General features: G+C 43.0%; 1 protein-coding gene across 10 annotated transcripts in view; it reads right to left on the reverse strand.

Moving 5' to 3' along the window:
* The window catches only part of AAK1 (AP2 associated kinase 1), an 86,468-nt gene that overhangs the window by 44,094 nt on the left and 25,010 nt on the right, over window positions 1-17,364 (reverse strand). For 9 of the 10 annotated variants that reach the window (XM_062597052.1, XM_062597050.1, XM_062597048.1 and 6 more), the window contains exons 3-13: window positions 16,046-16,164; window positions 14,459-14,567; window positions 12,141-12,283; window positions 11,216-11,337; window positions 9,700-9,781; window positions 7,477-7,609; window positions 6,371-6,474; window positions 5,327-5,406; window positions 3,784-3,938; window positions 3,410-3,681; window positions 2,420-2,623 (exon numbers count right to left, since the gene is read on the reverse strand). In XM_062597052.1, coding sequence (XP_062453036.1) covers window positions 2,420-2,623; window positions 3,410-3,681; window positions 3,784-3,938; window positions 5,327-5,406; window positions 6,371-6,474; window positions 7,477-7,609; window positions 9,700-9,781; window positions 11,216-11,337; window positions 12,141-12,283; window positions 14,459-14,567; window positions 16,046-16,164 — 1,523 coding nt within the window. The remainder of the gene's footprint in view (window positions 1-2,419; window positions 2,624-3,409; window positions 3,682-3,783; window positions 3,939-5,326; window positions 5,407-6,370; window positions 6,475-7,476; window positions 7,610-9,699; window positions 9,782-11,215; window positions 11,338-12,140; window positions 12,284-14,458; window positions 14,568-16,045; window positions 16,165-17,364) is intronic. The other variant, XM_062597046.1, reaches the window with a different exon arrangement.

Below are 17,364 nucleotides of genomic sequence, written 5' to 3' on the forward strand. Positions count from 1 at the left end.
AACAGATCTGTTAAGCAGTAGCAAACCTACTGACCCATCTTCTGCAATCCCAGAAGTGCAGGAAACAGCAGGCAGACAGAAACACCTCACCCCATACCAACCCAATTGGAAAAAAAAAAAAAAAGCCTATAACAGCTTAAGAGATGCTATTTCCATAAGGTGATGCCGGTTTGCTCTTTTCTTTCTACAGTGACACATGCACAGCTCGGCTAAGGAAAACGAGACCAAGAAAAAACAAGGAACTTAATTTCACAAGAAAAAAGCAAGGACCATGGGAGTACAACTTGTCATCAAAACCTAGAGGAGAAAAATACGCACATATATGCCAAGAGAGTCCAACTACAAACCCTTCAGGAACATCAAGACACTTCAAACTCATTTTATTCTCCCTCATCAACTCAGTCTCGTGTTGAATCACAGACATACCCCAAAATACTCAAAATATTATTTTCTAGTATTAAACAACACTTGAGATTGAGGTTAAAGGAAAAAAAAACAGTCAATGGGATGTCCTAACCCAGTTATTGCTTGGATTTAAAGAGGGAAAACCAGAATGCAAAGAGCAGAAAGCTGTACACTCCATCTCCACCGCCTGGGCACTTCATCCTGCATCTGTTCCGTGCCCAGCATCATCCTAGGCTATCTGCACCCCAGGACGAGAGATGGAAGACTTGGGATGGCCTAGGAGGACAACTGGAAAGGAGCCATATCCCTAGCGTGATTTTTTAACTACAGCAGGGCAAGGCAAACGAGGTTAGCAGTCTTGCTTTTCACCCAGCCTTTTCAGGCAGACTCTGTAGCTGAGAAGCAAGCTGAGCTGACTGCTTCTGATGCACCCACCTTACATCTCGCTATATAGGTCACTGCAGAATGGTACAGTCAGTGCTGAGAAATAGAAGGGCCATGCTGAAATCTCCACAGAAATGAATGCAGAGCTTGTTAACCTGAACTCCTGCAATACGAAAAGGTTTTGACAGGGCCTGGCTTGGCATCTCTTGGTCAGAGACCACGCCTCACTTTTTTTTTTTTTTTTTTTTTTTAATTAGTCTGCTACAGCTTACCCCCTCTTAATTGTTGCAGGAGAAAAAGCCTCTGCTTATGTCAATTCTGATTAACCTCTGGGAGAAAGGGCTAATTTTCAATCCAGCTGATTTAATGAAATTAAACTTTTTGTGTATGTGAATCAAAGTTCTTTAGAGATGCACTTACTAATATATTTCAGGCATTCTTCTCTAAAAAGGAGCAGGGTAATAACATGTGCCTCATCCAAAAGCTGAAAACTCCCACTAATGCCAATCAATTGACTTGCCACAGGTCATTCAGCAAGTCCATGTAAAGACCAGAAACACAAAAGCTCCAAGGCTCATCGCCTGCCCTAACCATCAGCTCAGTGCTGAAGATTTATATAAAAGTACACAGGTGAATGACAGAGCCCTGAGACACTGGCATCAGGGAAAAAAGCAGGATAAACTGTTCCACAGCATCATGCAGGTCATTGGCTCATGAAGTTCATTAGCCAAACCAATTCCTCATTTCAATTTAAAGAAAGCATGGCCAAAAATGAATTAGGTCCTCCGTGAGTGGCACCTCATGAAAAACCAAGCATAAGTTGGCCCTTAGTCTGGGCTCAAATATAGCCTAGCTGAACCAGTCTGTTTTCAGATACAATTTGCTTTGTGTATGTGCAAGCAGGTATAGCAGAACAACCACCAACTTCCTCTTGCCTTGTGTCTGTAGCTTGCTTTGCAACACACAACTATAGTAAGGGACATCCCTTCACGCTGCGGAGAACAAGCAAGTGTGAATGGGATTGCACAGTAATGAAGGCAAAAAAAAATGCAGCTTCTTGCTTGTACTGCAGACACACAATGGCCATGGGGATCCTGCCCTCCGGCACAGCTCCCCTCAGACAGCTGGCTACTTCCATGTGGCACACAGGCATATTTTCCTTTAAGTAAAAAAGTATTTATTTTGGGCACATGATCAGATGATTAGCAAAGCAGATGCTTTATTTACTTATTTTTAAAGACACGGTGCCTTGAAAAATCTCCTTTCCAGAGTATTCAGAAGGGGGAAAAAAGCAACCCCAATTCCAGAAACAATTGGGCAGGCCGCTTGTACCTTCCTTTACACCAGAGGAAAGTTCTCCAAATAAGCAGTGATTTTGGGTAGCTCGGTTACCTTATGTCCATCTTGATGCTTCAAGTATAAATGACTTCTGATGAGAGTTTGTCACAAGTCTTCTTAGGGAGTGCGGCAGGGGAGGGATAGAGAGAGGCCTTAGGAAACCTACCATATTCTTTCTATGGGTGCAGAGTACAGCTCCTACCAGGTTGCAGTTTGTCCTCAGGACCTGGCAGGGGAGCACATGCCAGTATTCCTCATCCTGCTGCCCAACTCCTTCCCGCAAGGCTCTTACCACTTGCTCCTGCGGAGGTGCTGGCTGGGCTGCACCCTGCTGGGCCTGGGGCTGTGGCGGTGCTGGGGCCTGTTGCTTCTGCTGAGCTGCTGCTACTGCTGTCTTCTGCTGCATTGCTGCCTGCTGGGCCATCTGCTGCTGTTGCTGGTAGTAGTTCTGCATCAGTTGCTGCTGTGCTGGCGCTCCTTGCTGCATCACTGGGAACTGCAACAAAATCAGTTGTTGAGCTGCCTGCTGCAAAGCTGGGAACTGGGGTACAACAGCCAGATATCAGGGCCAGTCACAGGGCTGATTATAACCAGCGTAAGTAGCAAAGCACAAATGGGTTGCGATGGCTTGGAGACCATACGCAAAGGAGCAGTGGAAAACAGCCTGCTAGTCTAGCATTGGATCCTTTCTGTGTTACTCCTGCCCATACTGGGCTACAAGGACACAGAATCCTATGGCCCAAAACTCCTTCCTCCATTTTTATTTATTCTAAACAAAGGCCTTCCCTTCCTCAGGATAGAAGAATTTACTAGTCCTCTGCCTCCACTGTTAAATTATGCATTAGCAGCGATGTGGGCTGCTATAAACACCTCAGTTAAGCATGCAAATCTGTCTTAGAGACATCTTGTCTAACACGTGATGTTTTCACAGGCCTCCCTGTCATCACAGTCTACCACAGACAACAGACCTGAATCTTACCGTTAAGAAAAGGCATGCCAGGTTTCTTGTCTCAGAAGGAGAGCAGAAGAAAACTGATGAGCAGAGGGGTAGAAGTTAAGCATTGACCTCAAGACCTCTAAACACTAAGATCTTAACCAGCCCTGCTGCTTTTATGTTTGTACCTCAAAAGACTCAAGGCCTTCCACTTTGACAGTTAAAAATACCAGTCTTGTGTAACTGCACCTACTCCAACACACAAAGGACTTAGCATAAATGCAGAGATCAGGCTTGAAGGCCACTGGCACACAGCCTGGTAGGAAGCATGCAACAAACATGGCTCACCTGCTGAGCTTGCAGTATCTGCTGCTGCTGGTAATATGCAGCCTGTTGCTGCTGCTGCAGTAGTTGCTGTTTCAAGAAAAGCTGCTGCTGATGCTGAGGTGTGGCTTGCGGCTGAGCAGAAGGGACCTGGGACTGCGCCTGCGAGGCCTGCTGCGGAGCCGGCGCCTGCTTGGCCTGCGGTTGTGCCGGTGTCTGTTGAGGCGTCGCTTTTGGCTGGGGGACACTCGCAGGGAGCGAAGGCTGGCTGCTGCCCAGGGCAGCAGGTCCTGCAACTGGTAGAAAGGAACAGATCTGTTAAAGCGCTCACTGCGCCCCAAGGTCCCGCTGCACACAGAACCCTCCAGGAAGGCTCCAAGCAGACAACATGGTCTCACCCTGTGGCTGAATGGCTGCTTGGGCTGTGGGCCTCTTCCTAGGAGTCAGGGCTGGCTGAATGGGTAGAATTCCAGGGTTGGGTTGTGTCTGTCCTGCTTTAGGTCTCTGGCGGGGTGCTATGGAAGTTTCCGTCGTAGGTATAGGGTCTGTCAGCCTACAAAAAAGGTAAGGAGCTCATCAGAACTTCGGCTGCATGGGACTGGAAGGTGTATAGGTGCCCAAGTACACAAGTCAACCCTTCCCACAGAACTGCAAGCAACATAAAACTTAACAGATGCATTTGCAACAATTAATCCAAACAGATTCCAACAGATTTCGACTTTTCCATCATTTGGACTTCTTCACCAGTTGTGGCATCGTCTCCTGTTAGACCGGTGGAACTTGTCAAAAATCACTCAAGTCATACAAATATTTGCTACAACATACTGTTTAAATCCACTTACAGAGTTACAGATGAGCAGATGAAAGACTTAGTAAGTTAGCTTAAGAGCAGCTGGTAACTTTCAGCAGAATTATTTAAACTGGCATCTTAAGTAGTACTTCAACTTTAATATGTCTAACCCCAGAATCAGGTTGTTTGTCCTACTCTGATCCCTTCCTAATATTTGTCCTGCAATAACACAAAGTGACAGAGCCAAGAACCAAGGCACCATCCTGCTGTTTTGTCAGTATATTTACTTACCAGGTATCACGTTGTTCTACTAATGTGAGGGTAACTGTGTTCAGTTATAAAAATAAACAAAGCAGATTTCTGGGACTTAAAGACAGAAGGAGAGATGCCCTATTTCAGATAACTGCTGTTTTTGGAGTATCCAGTGCTGTACCACTCATTTTGCAGTAGTGAGATATGAGGTCCTTGTCCAAAATAATTCACAAATCTCAGTTACGACACAATAAGCAGAGCTAGCTGTAGAATGAGAAAGGAGAACCATCACAGCAGTAGTTTCTCCACTCATTCAGCTCTTCAGATGGAGACTGCTTGGGCTTCTCTCCCCATTCCAAAAGGAATTATACAGCTCCTGCAGTAGTCATAGCAAATGCATACAGTAATTACTGGGTCAGGTTATCATATGCCAAGGGTCAGACTCAAACAACAATAGTCCCTGATGCAGTTCCTCAGCAGACTCACGCTCTCTGGGCCAGTTCCAAGCCTACCGCAGGCCAGCTGCAGTCTTTCTCCTGACTTTGCTGTGGGTACTGCCTTAGGATGGATGATAGAGTACATTCATCTAAGCACATGATCTTCAACTGCTGCTGTCAAACAGCACCTTCAGTACACAAAGCCTAGATGTTGACTCATGCTCAGCATCACTCATGCCCCCCCACAGGCATGCACACAAACTTCCTCTATTATCTGCATTTTCAGAGTTCCAGATCAATGGGCATTTACATATTTGAAGCAGAAGCCTCAGGACTGCAGTGTTTGTTTCCATGTGTAAGTAATTCCACAAAGAAGCAGATAAATATACTCAGCCATCACTCCTACTAAAAAGGAGACAGACAATACACAGTAAGAGATCTGGGCAAAATGAGGGTGGTTACCTGGCCTTTGGTTGGCTCTTCTTTGCTGCAGCTTCACTTGCTTTGACCGGGTCTGGGAGCTTAGCGGGGATTGGAGAGTTCTGCAAAAGTCATTGAGTTTAGTATAGTGAGGACAGAAAACAGAGCCAGAAACAATCTGTAGAAGTGCTCAAGTGAAAATGGGAGACTGTAGGATCCCCAAAGCAGTTATTCATCATCATGCTGGCTTCAGGACAAATCCCTCAATGTTAATGTCATGAAGACACCATAGTCAGAGAGTCTTTACAAATAAAAAAAAATAGGGTTCAGCTTTTTGACCACTGACTATGTCTGGAATTGAACACACAGCTTTATAGCACAATACAGGTGTTTTTATAAAGGCAGCCTATGGACAATAGCAGCAATACTTATTAAAACTGCTGTAAAAAAGGTAGGCATTGTAACAGTAACAAAAGCCTGTCTTGCTCATGAAAAGCATAAATTACCATATGAAGTTCCTTGTTAGTTATAATCTAGAGGCAACAGAATAAGATTTCATGTCACTGAGATGCCCACAAAAAATTACTGCCAACTCCACTTTTCAGCTGAAATCTGTAAGACACACTAAGCACGGGCAGATGGTTGTGTAAGGTCTGATGCAGTTCAAACGGAAATAGGCTATTCTCAGCCAGACAGCAGGCATAAAACCACTATGTTTAAAACCAACTGCAGTGCGTATTACACACGCTATGATGAATTTGTCTAGAAATCAAGCCAGTTTCACAAGCATGGCCTAATTTTCCACGTTCACTTGCACACGGCCTCTTGGATGGCCTCACACTGATAACTGGGTGACGAGGTAAGTCAGAGGCAGACAAATAAGCAACACATGAAACAAGATCCTAATTTCCTTCCCTTTCTGCCTCACCTCCACCAAAAGCATTTCTAATTACATATATATGTACACACATATAAAAAAGCACTCATCCTAATTACAGGACTGATGGAATATATCCTTAATATACATCCATCCCCAGCCTCTGCCTCACACAAAACCTTGCATCAATTCACTTCTTTGATACTCACCTGGACATTTTGGACAGGGCACTCCTTCTTTGCCAATCTGAATGCAAAGTAGGAAACTTGGTAAATATCAGGTCTCTTATCAGGGTCTGGCTCAAGCATATACCCTTCAAAAAAAAAAAAAAAAAAAAAAGACACTAGCATCAGAGTACTAGAACAGACTCGTTGTCTGTTCTAATGGGATACTCTGCCTCTTTCAGAGCATCCAGTCTGTGGTCTGTAGGGCTGATCTGACTATCAGAGTTGACTAAGAAAGGGGGAAAGATGGTCAGGCAGCATGGACTGGCAAGTCTTCTACAGCATTGCTATACACAACTCACAGCTACTGTCAGAGCAAGGAGGGGGCGATGCAGCCTGCTTGGTCAGGGACTAGCTTTGGTTTCAACTTCTGCGTTTTCAAGTGAATCCTCAGGAAAACAGCTTGATCCAACCCCCGGTGTGGCAGTGGGGCTGGAAGACAGGCCAGCCACACACACCACCGCCTTTGCCTAAGAAAAGCATCAGGCTCCTTTGTAAAAACAAAGCCTGTGTTACTCAAGATTATGGCTAGAAAAATAAAATGCAGGCTGAAAGTAAGAAAGCTGCCCCAGCTTTGCCGAGAGTAATGCCCTGTATCCTTAATTACACACTCACTCTAGTCAGTGGGTTATTTATAAGTCATTTCAGTTCTGTTTCACAACTCACAGAAGATAAATTCTTATCGGCAGTCTAAGTTACTGCGGTTCTTTTCAGTTCCTTATCCAAACAGACTACTGGAGAAATATGTTTCTGTGTAAATAGGCTTATTGTGCAAGCTTCTGTAGGAGTTTTAAACCAAATGGTAGTCTATTTCCCTGCCTTTACACAGAGTTCATTACAGCCTAGCCAAATAGAAATCTGTCATAAGAAGAGTCTTGAAGAGTCTCTTCAAAACTTGCGCATTTGTGTGCAGATAAGTCTCTTAAATGAGGAGAAACAACAATTCTTTTGTGGTAAGAGCAGGGAACATAAAGAGTTACATATATAAATATATGTATATATATTTTATATATATATACACACACACAGATATATGTATGTATATGTGCAAGTTCTGCAGAAGTAAATTATGTCACATAAGAGACACTCACGGATGAGGCAGTGCATGTCTTGCGAATGCCGAGAATTATCTGGAATGGTGAAATTGCCATCGCAGATTGCTACCTGACTCTCCCCAAACGGCAACGTGAAGTAACACAGCTTGTACAGCAAACAGCCAAGGGCCTAAAGAGAGAAAACAGAGCAGATGATTTAACAAACAGGAGTAAAGCAGGGAATCATACAGCTCCCAATATCATTGCAGATAACTGGGAAAGCAGTCTGGCTCATTCTGCCACCAGGGTTCTGCATGGTCCCCAGCCAAGGTTTTAAACTCTCTGGGATCATCTGAAAAATGAGCAGAATAATATTCAAGATAAATACACGAAGAGCTCTCCCTCACTAAGCTGAGCAGCTGTAAACTGGGTGAGAAACATCTCACGCACTCCCCACAGTTCCATATACCACTCTAAACTGTGTAATCCTTCCTGTAATCAAAGCCAAAGACTGAGAGGTAGTAAGAGTAGGGAAGAAGCAGATATAAGATAAGATCCCCAAACCCACACAAACTTCACATTAGTACACACTACTACAAGCAGGTCTACGATACAACTTACTGTTCACCACATACAGGTAGGAAAAAGCCAAACAGCAAAACCGAGTGGGACACAGCTTTAACACATTAATACTGACCAAAGACTTGCCCAAGCTTAAAGTGTACCAGTTCAAAGAACTTTTTGACCCTTATAGCTATACCAGCCAGAAATACTCAGTTTGTATCTATTGCAAGTTAAGCCTGAAAGAATTACGTAAAGCAATCAGAGAGAGGATCTTAAAACGGAATCCTCTGTCTGCAGGATGCTAGATTGTATCACTGCTCCATCTATTTCTGCACTGCTTTTGACAGCAAGAACCACCAGCTATTTCAAAAGAAGAGACAAGTTTTGCATAAAGGGGTAATTATGAAACACCCCTACCATCCCAGAGGGAAGGGGAGGGAAATCATTTCCTAGTCCTAGGCAACTCATGATCAGCTTTGTTTTTTGTTATAGGATTTCAGAATTCAGTTGCATTCTTGTTTAAAGTAACTTCAATAGAAATCAAGGGAAGGGAGGTTACAACACCACACGCTCATTCCAAAGCGCCCAGCAGGTCACTAGAACCTAATTCCTTCCACACTCAGAAGGAGTGTGCAGTTTGAGCCTTTGGGTCTATTCCTTTCCACATTATCACAGGAAGGAGGACAAATCCTGGGTTCTCCTCTGGCTGGTTTCAAGGCCCTGGTAATCTTTTCATCCTGCTACAGCAGTGACCTTCCCTCCTCAGGTCTCTACCACCAAGGCAAGCGACCTGACACTGGTACACAGCTCAGTTCTGCAAGGCTCCCCTTGCACTCAGCCAAGCAAGAGCCCCACAGGAGCTGACTCTTAGCTCAGTGTTCCTGACTCTTAGCTCAACTCACAGAGAGGACAGAGGTCTCTCCCCAGCAGGTGCCACACCAGCACTTTTCCCTTTTGTATGTGCAGATGCAACGCTATCGAGGGTACATTAAAATTCTCCCTATACAGCTAGTGCCTTGTTACTGCCCAGCTCAGGGTTTCAGATACCATACACACACACTCTGAAATAGCATTCAAACACATCCCATTTGCTGAGTTGCCATTACACTACAAACAGCACAGACCATCTCCTTTCCAGCTAAACAGAAACCATCCTTAACTGGGTTATACAGTAACGGATTACTCCACAGTTGCATTTTGCCCTCAACACGACAAGCTGTCAAAACCGCACTGATCATTAGAAACACCAGTATGAAACCCTGGTCCTGGGCCAGGCTTGTTAACTCTGAGCTGTCCTGCGCTGTCCAGGAGAAACATACTATTGCTCTTGGGCAATAGTGTATTTTCTCAGTTTTTTATTCTTCTATACACTTGCTCGCAACTCAGCCCTAGCACATTAAATCACAATACCCTGAACATTGTTTTAACTCTTAAGATATGAAATTAGGTTTGAATGGTTCAACCATGGAACTTCATACATCTCTAAATTAAAATCACGTGGGAAGAAGCACATAAAGCAGCAGCCATGTTTCATCCATAAACCACCCTATTTAGTAGTAACTTGGCAGAAACGTCAAGCAGAGAAACTCTTTATTCAGAAACAGTCCAACCTTTTACGGAAAGCAAGTTAGTTCCAGACAGACATTACCCTGTGATTATGGTAATGAAAGCAAGCTGCAGTCTGGTTCTACTATGTTAAGTGGGTTTTATACCTACCCATATGTCTGCTTTTGTAGTAATAAGTTTGCCACTATACAAGTTGACCATTTCTGGTGCTCTGTAGGACAACGTAGTGTACCTGTAGCAAAAAGATTCATCAGCAAGTTGGAAATGGACATCAGATGCATTTGCACTATAATTAAAAAAAAATTATCCCATCCCTCTTCATTTCAGGAGAAATGCTAAAGACTATAAACCACTGAAAAGTAAATACATCATTTAACAAAGCTTCTGCTGTGCACATCTAACAGGAAAACACTAACCATTGAAAACTGTACTGGGAAACCAAAGCAATAGCCAAGATGCTTTGTAAAGCCAGCAATTCACTCACAGAACAGTACAATCATTTTAAGATCCAAAACAGAAATATTCAAGGATTCAGAAGGTTGACAGTCAAATGTCCTCTGCAACGTCCTCGCTGCTGGGACTTTGGCCAACCTTCCAAGATTGTAACTGCATACGTGGCTCCTAATAAACAGGCTCCCATATTGGCATTCCTGCTCATAGCCATTGCAAACAAGGGAAAGGTTATTTTGCAACCCAAATTGTAACTAGAATCTGCTTTGTTTTAACAAACAACTAGAAACAGAAAAGCTAGAGACAGAAACGCAGTTTGAGAGACTTACAATAAGGTTTCATACCAGCAGTTCTATGATTTCTGCTGTGACGCCTTGTACACCATTTGCCTTAACCACAGAAAGCATTGCTAAGGCAAAGTTGTTGTAGGCTTGTTAGCAAGAATTAGGGCATCTCAGACTGCACAGTCATACTAAGAGAGCTTTAAAAACTTAAGCCAAACAAGTCTAGGAAATCTATGCAGCTACTATTTAATTCTAACAAAAACAAGGCCTTTGCACACACATGTAACATGATTTTACAGCCAAAGTACTGTATTAGCATAAGTGGAAGTCTTGCAGCAGCGATGCTGCTAGAACTATAGCAAGAACAACAACCTGGAGTCTGCGGCACCCCTGATCTAGGCTCCGCGGGAGTGCCAGTTGAGTTCGCTTTTTGCAAGCCTCAAGGGCCATCTCGCTGTCACTACTGGAGCTGATGGCACATGAGGCAACAGAAGGAGATGGATTAAACATCCAAAGTCCTTCCATTTTCTATGAACAGTTGAGGCTCCCTTCTGAGTTAAGCAAAGCATTTCCTTAGTCACTGCAAGGATTTATGATGAGTGGCTCACAGCAGACAGATTTTGTCTTTTGCTGTATTGGCAATTCAAAGAAACCAAGACAGATCAGGGACAGAGACAAACTGACCCCATACACCAAGGTGGGTAACTTCCCTGTGTCAGTACAATCAGTGTTTCAGGTCCAAAGCAATTACACCAAGTTCAATGTATTATTTCACCTTCCCCCAGGCCCTTATTTACCTCCATCAGAAATACCTCTATGCTGAAGTGTCCAGTCTGCTACAATGGGCATGAGCAAAATCTAGCCGGAGGGTAAGAGGCAAGTGCCCTCCATACGTAAACTATATCCAAGTTGAAAAGAAAGAACATGCTTACTTTTTGATCTCCTCTTCTACTGCATTCACCCCTTCTGTCTGAGGGTTCTGGAATTTGTTAGTAGCACTTCCAAAGTCACACAGGACATAGTGGCCACGATCATGCAGCAGGATATTTTCAACCTATGAGTATCACAGACAAACAAAATTGCTCCATTAGACAAGAACTATCTCTTTTGTGGCCTTCATTGCAGTGAGATGTTGACTAAAACTTTTCTGGTCCTTAATCTCTTTTGGAACTGTGCTGGAATTGCAACTCGCACCCTGTCCTCGCCACACAAAGCAAATCTGAATTTCAGATGAATATAGGAACACCCCTCTCAGCCAAGCACATCATTCAGGCATTTTTTGAGCTGGGCAAAAGGAAAAGAACATCTGTTTGTTTGTTTGATTATAGGCATGGGACTTTCAAAGCTCTCCCTGCTGGCCTAGCTCTCTTCCCTGCTAAGCGCACAGTTTTCCAATACACTCTCATGGTCAAAGTTGGAGGCCAGTTCTGAAAATAACAACTGCCACCCCAAGACCAACATCTCTGGATGTGAATCCATGCAACAGATTTATAGTAAGCTCTCTGTGAGTTACCTAATAACATCAGTACTGCTTCAAGTGGTAAGGATTCACTGTGAATAACTCATCAGATGCATTCTGGCACATCATCTGTGCAAAACAATTATTCATAAACATTTGTGTTTAAGTAGAGCTAAAGATAGTTAAACATATGGTAAGCAGCAATGAAAGGCTCGTTTTTTTTTTTTTTTTTTTTTTTTATCTTCCAATAAGGAGAGGTATTTACTTCCGCTTTTCCTTATTATTAAGTGCAGAAACCCAGTTATCAGCATTCAAAGCCTGTCTGCTGTTATGCAGGCAGTGAACACACACACACAGAGCACACACTTCCTCCTGCATTACTGTGGTCTGCAACTCACCTTCAGATCCCTGTGGATTATTGGTGTCTTACACTGGTGCAATCTCGCTACAGCTTCACAGGTGTCACAGAAGATCTGCAGAACCTCATTCTCTGTGAACCCCGTTTGCAGGCGTTGGTTCATGAGGTTCACCACTTGACCTCCTGAGGAAAACAGACATCATACAGAATACTTGTGCAAGGTTAATTTTGTGCTGTGTTCAAGACCCAACCCTGCCTGACACACCTAGTCTTAATCTGCTCTCCATGAAACTGAGGTTGCACAGGCAAAGCACAAGTAGTTCATGAGTTCAAATTCAAAATTCTTGCCAAGCCCTTCCCCGTGGCTTTTGGCAACCTCTCTCCTTGCATAAATCCAGAGAGTCTGCCGATATGCCGGCAGGCGTTACATCCGATCTTGTCTTTGCCAGTCTCAAAGCATTGCTCAATTTAACTTTTCAGGCCCTCATTTACTCAGTTCTATTAACAACCAAGCGTACTTCTGACTAAGCCACATTATCATCTTTCCTGCTCTGCTAAAGAGCTTTTGTAAGACTAGAGAAATATCAAATTTGGCATACTCACCATCCACAAAATAGCCTGCCACGCATAAGCGAGGAGGGGGAGGGGGGCACAGCAGGGGGGCACTCAAAGACCCATGTACCGCTAAACAGTTCAGCTGAAGTCAGGCTGGCACATAGGAAGGGAACCTCCAGACCAACAAAGGCAAGTCTTCACAAGCGAGTAGTGAATTTGCCTCAACCTTGAGGTTTTGTTACTGTCAAAGCCTTTTCAGACAATTTCCACATAAGATTTCCCCCTCAAAATTCAAAAGATACGTAGACGAAAACACTCATTTCTGAACTTTTGGCAAAGCAAAACAGCATCACTTAAAATGAGAAGTGATGGAAAACTTGAACTTTTGTAACATGAGGTTAAAGAAAAACTGAGCTTAATAGGACAGTTGTGAACATTTTGTACTCTTAAAACAAGTAAAATTCTGCACAAAAAAAGAATCAATATAAGTTAGAAGCTATGGTTGTCACAAGAGGAAGAGTGTAACAAGAAAAAAAAATCCAATGTATAATAGCAGTTCCTACGGTTCAGTCTGATTGCAGGAGACAGAGGGAGGTGTGTATTAAACATCGAGTGTCTGGCAAAGGCAAGCCAAATAGGAGAAGAGCTGCAAGGTGGTATTTCCTTCGAAGCTGAACGAAGCACCTCATAAAGAGAGGTGTTACTTTATGTCCCCCAACACAGGCACAGAGGAGGGGCTAAGGAAACTGGAGGAAGCGCACACTGAAGTATCAAGATTTACACTTCCTTTCACAGTAGAGTCTGCAATGTGAAGCTGAGTGTGGATTGAGCAGTGCTGGCTGGCCTCTTCTGTACAAAACTCCTTGTGACTTTCCAGATTAAGCTTACAGAAAACTTATGTAATGATCCCATCCGAAAAATGTCTCATTGAGTTCTTTGCACCAGCAAACAAACCCAATCCAAGCTAGTTGAGATTCCTGCATCAAAACAAAGTAGCGAAGACACGATGGCAGGACAGAAGGACGTACTGTACACATCTGAAGATGTTTTAAAATCCAGTTGTCCTTGTTACAATACACCTGGCTTTGACTAAAAAGCTGAACAGTCCCAAGAACACCTATTTTCATCAGCTGCCACCATACAAAACAGCTACAGACTTCTGAGGTCAGCTGGCCAAAACACTGTTCTTTGCTTAAGGCTCTCTTCCTACAACAGGCATTGGAGCACAGCGTATGTGTAATTTTCCAAACACCACATCCTAGCCACAAGACATCAAAGCTCTGGGACAGCTGGAAAATACTGGCAGAGTCTGCCTGGTGGCTAGAGATAGCTGAGCAAAAACGGCAAAGGTAGAAGGCATACTTCCTTGGCTTCACATTATCTATTTCAGGCTTCCAGAATAATTTCAAGTAAGGCTGAAATGGAAAACAGCTTGCAATACAACATAGAGCAGAGAAGCATTTTATTCCGCGATTTAGCAGCTTTAGAAGAGCTGCTTTAGCTGTTATATGTGAACCAGCCTGTGGAAAACACAAGCACCTATTTAAGGGTGTTTTGTCAAAGCAGGAGGGGTCTAGGGAAGTCCTGGGCGGGAGCAAAGATGGTAACAGTCCTATCAGAGTCAACATAGCCCCATTTCTCCACCTTTAGTTTTGGCTCTGCTTTGTTCAGAATTGCTTATTGGTATAGAAGAAAGGGCCAAGCCTACGAATAGTTTTCGTAAGGGAAAAGTTATGCAAGTTTCCTGTAATGGCTGAAGAGGGACAAACCTGCCACCTACCAACGCACTGTGCCCACGCTCACCTCGGCAGAAGTCCATTAGTATCAGCACTTCCCACACGTCACCGCTGCTTACTGAGTTTATACTGGAGTCGATGTATCCAACAATATTCTTGTGGCCTGACAGATCTCGCTGCAAGACAAATATATTCCAAGTAAAAAAGCTGAGACTCCCAGCTTTACACACACTTGCAGGAACAGTAGCCAGCCAGTCCAGTTCCTGTGTTCTACATTCAGCTTTACTACCAGAAGAAATCACGATTCTACTGGAAAAGTTTTGCTCTCTGCTGCACTATCTGCAATCCTACAGCATTACAGTTAGGCTCAAAATACTTTACTACACAAAAGCAAGGGAAGAAGCAAAGATTTATTTTAATTGCTGTACTCGTTCTTCAGGACCAAGATTAGCACTTCAGATAGGAGTCAGTGCAAGAGTGAAGAGACTAGCCAAGTAGGACTGCATCTCTGTTTTCACCACTTTCCAGGTTAGCCACACATTTTAAATGGGCACCAAAGTCACAAACAACGGAAAGCACTGGCAAGTAAAATGCCAGTAAACAAGATTTGTGAGCACAGCTAAAACCTTTTAATGTAAGATCTAATCTCAACTTTTTCCATGTAGCATTAGCTATGATGATGAGAAAACATGCCTAAAAGCTTTACTGCACAAACTCCAGAAGTTACTTTTAAAGGTACTAACCTAATTAAAGCTACTTCAAGAAACACACTTAGAATTGCTACAGGTAAGGGCTTCTGATATGAAGATCCCCTGTATCAAACCCATACTTCATGTTATAAGTTAGCAGAATGAGGATTTTGCGTTTTCTTCCCTACCTTGCAATCACTCTATAAGTTCATCAAAATTTTTAAATGCAATTTAAACATGGACGTTTCCATATTTGATCAGGTTCCAACCAAAACTAAGCAAATCTCTTTACATGATCTCAATCCTTTTTGAGAGATTCTCTGAGTTTAAAATAGCTACTCAAAACAGCTATCCTATTGTACAACTCCTTGCATCTAATAATCTAGAAAAACATCCTTTTTTAATATAACCCTTTCCCTATTTAAAAAGCCCAGGCAGTAACTACCCCACAAATACCATTTTTATTCATCAGCCTCATGAATATTCAGATAGCATTCATCCCCACCAAAAAGGCTAGAAGCTGTTGTGCTATACATTCATCTGGGCTCAGAGGTCTTCCATTTGCATACAACTTGAGTTCAGAGATGGCTGCATTAGAATCAGCAATCTTTTCTGGGTGTAGTCTAAAAGAGAACCTTCCCCCAACCATGTTCACCACTCCAGCACATTCTCATTAAGTTATGGGGTGAAATGCAAGATTTTTGCCCTCCTAATTAGTCTCAGATTCCCTCTCCTTTTCAGTTTGTGTTTTTCTTGACCAAACTATTTCAATTTTAAATAGCCCAACCCAAGATCTTCAGGCACACATGGAACTCCAGGAACTAGGTCTTTCCAAAAATAACGACAACAATCTTGTTAAGAAAACACACAGTTTACAACACTTGACAGATCACAGTCAGAAGGTGACAGGGTTCTCAGGCCATTCCACTCCCAGTTTGGGACCCCAGTGCAAAGCGGTGACTTACCATGATTTGGATTTCTCTTTTGCAGACTTGCAAGTCGTACTCGTTATTAACATACATCCGTTTCAGGGCACATTTCACTCCATTATTAGTCCTTACAAGAAACACTATTGCAAATCCACCTGTAAAAAACACAAAACACCTCATTCATTAATAAAGAAACCCCTCGGTCCCTGCTTCAAAGTCTTACCCCTGTCATCCTCTGCCTTCACAGTGCAGTCAGGAGGAGGAAGACATGCAGCAACTATAAACGGTGGGAGCGCCCCTTTCATCAGCCTAGTGCCCCAGCTTACATTTTGGCCTAGACAGTTATTTAAGGAAACTTAAAACCACACGTCACTAAAAACAACCACAACTCTAAAAAGATAAATCTTCAACCAATGGAAGCAAAGGTAACAGTTACCATCTCAGTAATAATGAGCAATTACTGGTTACTTATCCTGCCATATAGTCCTTCACTGCTCCAGTAGTTTTCATTATGAAAAGCAAAGCCGAAGTACAATCACAATGCTGCCTTGGATAGAAATCAAGAGCTACAAAACATGCACAGATTTACTAAAAGCCGAAACTTAAAAGGCTTCCCAACTTTTGAAATATCTTTAAGTTACGTTACAAAGCTGATTGGCACAAGAAGCAGAACCTCTTCTCCTATATATGGTTTGATATTAGTGCTTAAGAAAGAAAAAAAGGACAGAAGAACAAGGAGAAAAAAAAAAGAAAGAAAAAAGAAAACACAGCCCCCCCCCCCCCAAACAATTCATTGTGTGGTCACTGCTACAAGTCAAGCCACAACCCCAAAGACATACTTGACTTGTTTAGGATGAAAGCCTTTCATATGGCATATGGTTAGCAATGCATCAAAATAAAAGGATTTTTCATTTGCAGTCCTGCACAGAAATAGGAAGCACACTGAGTATGGAGGCACACAGGCTTTTAAGTTTAGCACCTGCCTCTCAGAGATCAGAAGGAATCAGAACAAAAGAATCACCCACATCCAAGTAACGAAGAAGTGATGCACAAGGGTAAAGAGGGAAGCAAGATAACATTTTCAATGCTGTAGCCTAACAGCAGTTTGTTCGCTCTGTTACCTGAAGTTACAGTAACATTTCTTTCATGTTTAAGGATACCTAAAGAACCAGTCCAATAGTAAGTTATTAAAGATATTATTTGGTGCTGCTGTAGCACTCAGGAGCCTCAGGATGCAAAGAGCTATAGTTACTACACACCATAACAAGCTAGTCACACCCCAAAGAGCTCTCGTAGTAGAGGTCTGAGCTTTTTGGTGATTCTCACCGTGTCCTCTTTCTACAAGCTGCCAGAAA

The sequence above is a fragment of the Rhea pennata genome, chromosome 28, assembly GCF_028389875.1.
Source record: "Rhea pennata isolate bPtePen1 chromosome 28, bPtePen1.pri, whole genome shotgun sequence".
Classification (NCBI taxonomy): domain Eukaryota; kingdom Metazoa; phylum Chordata; class Aves; order Rheiformes; family Rheidae; genus Rhea; species Rhea pennata.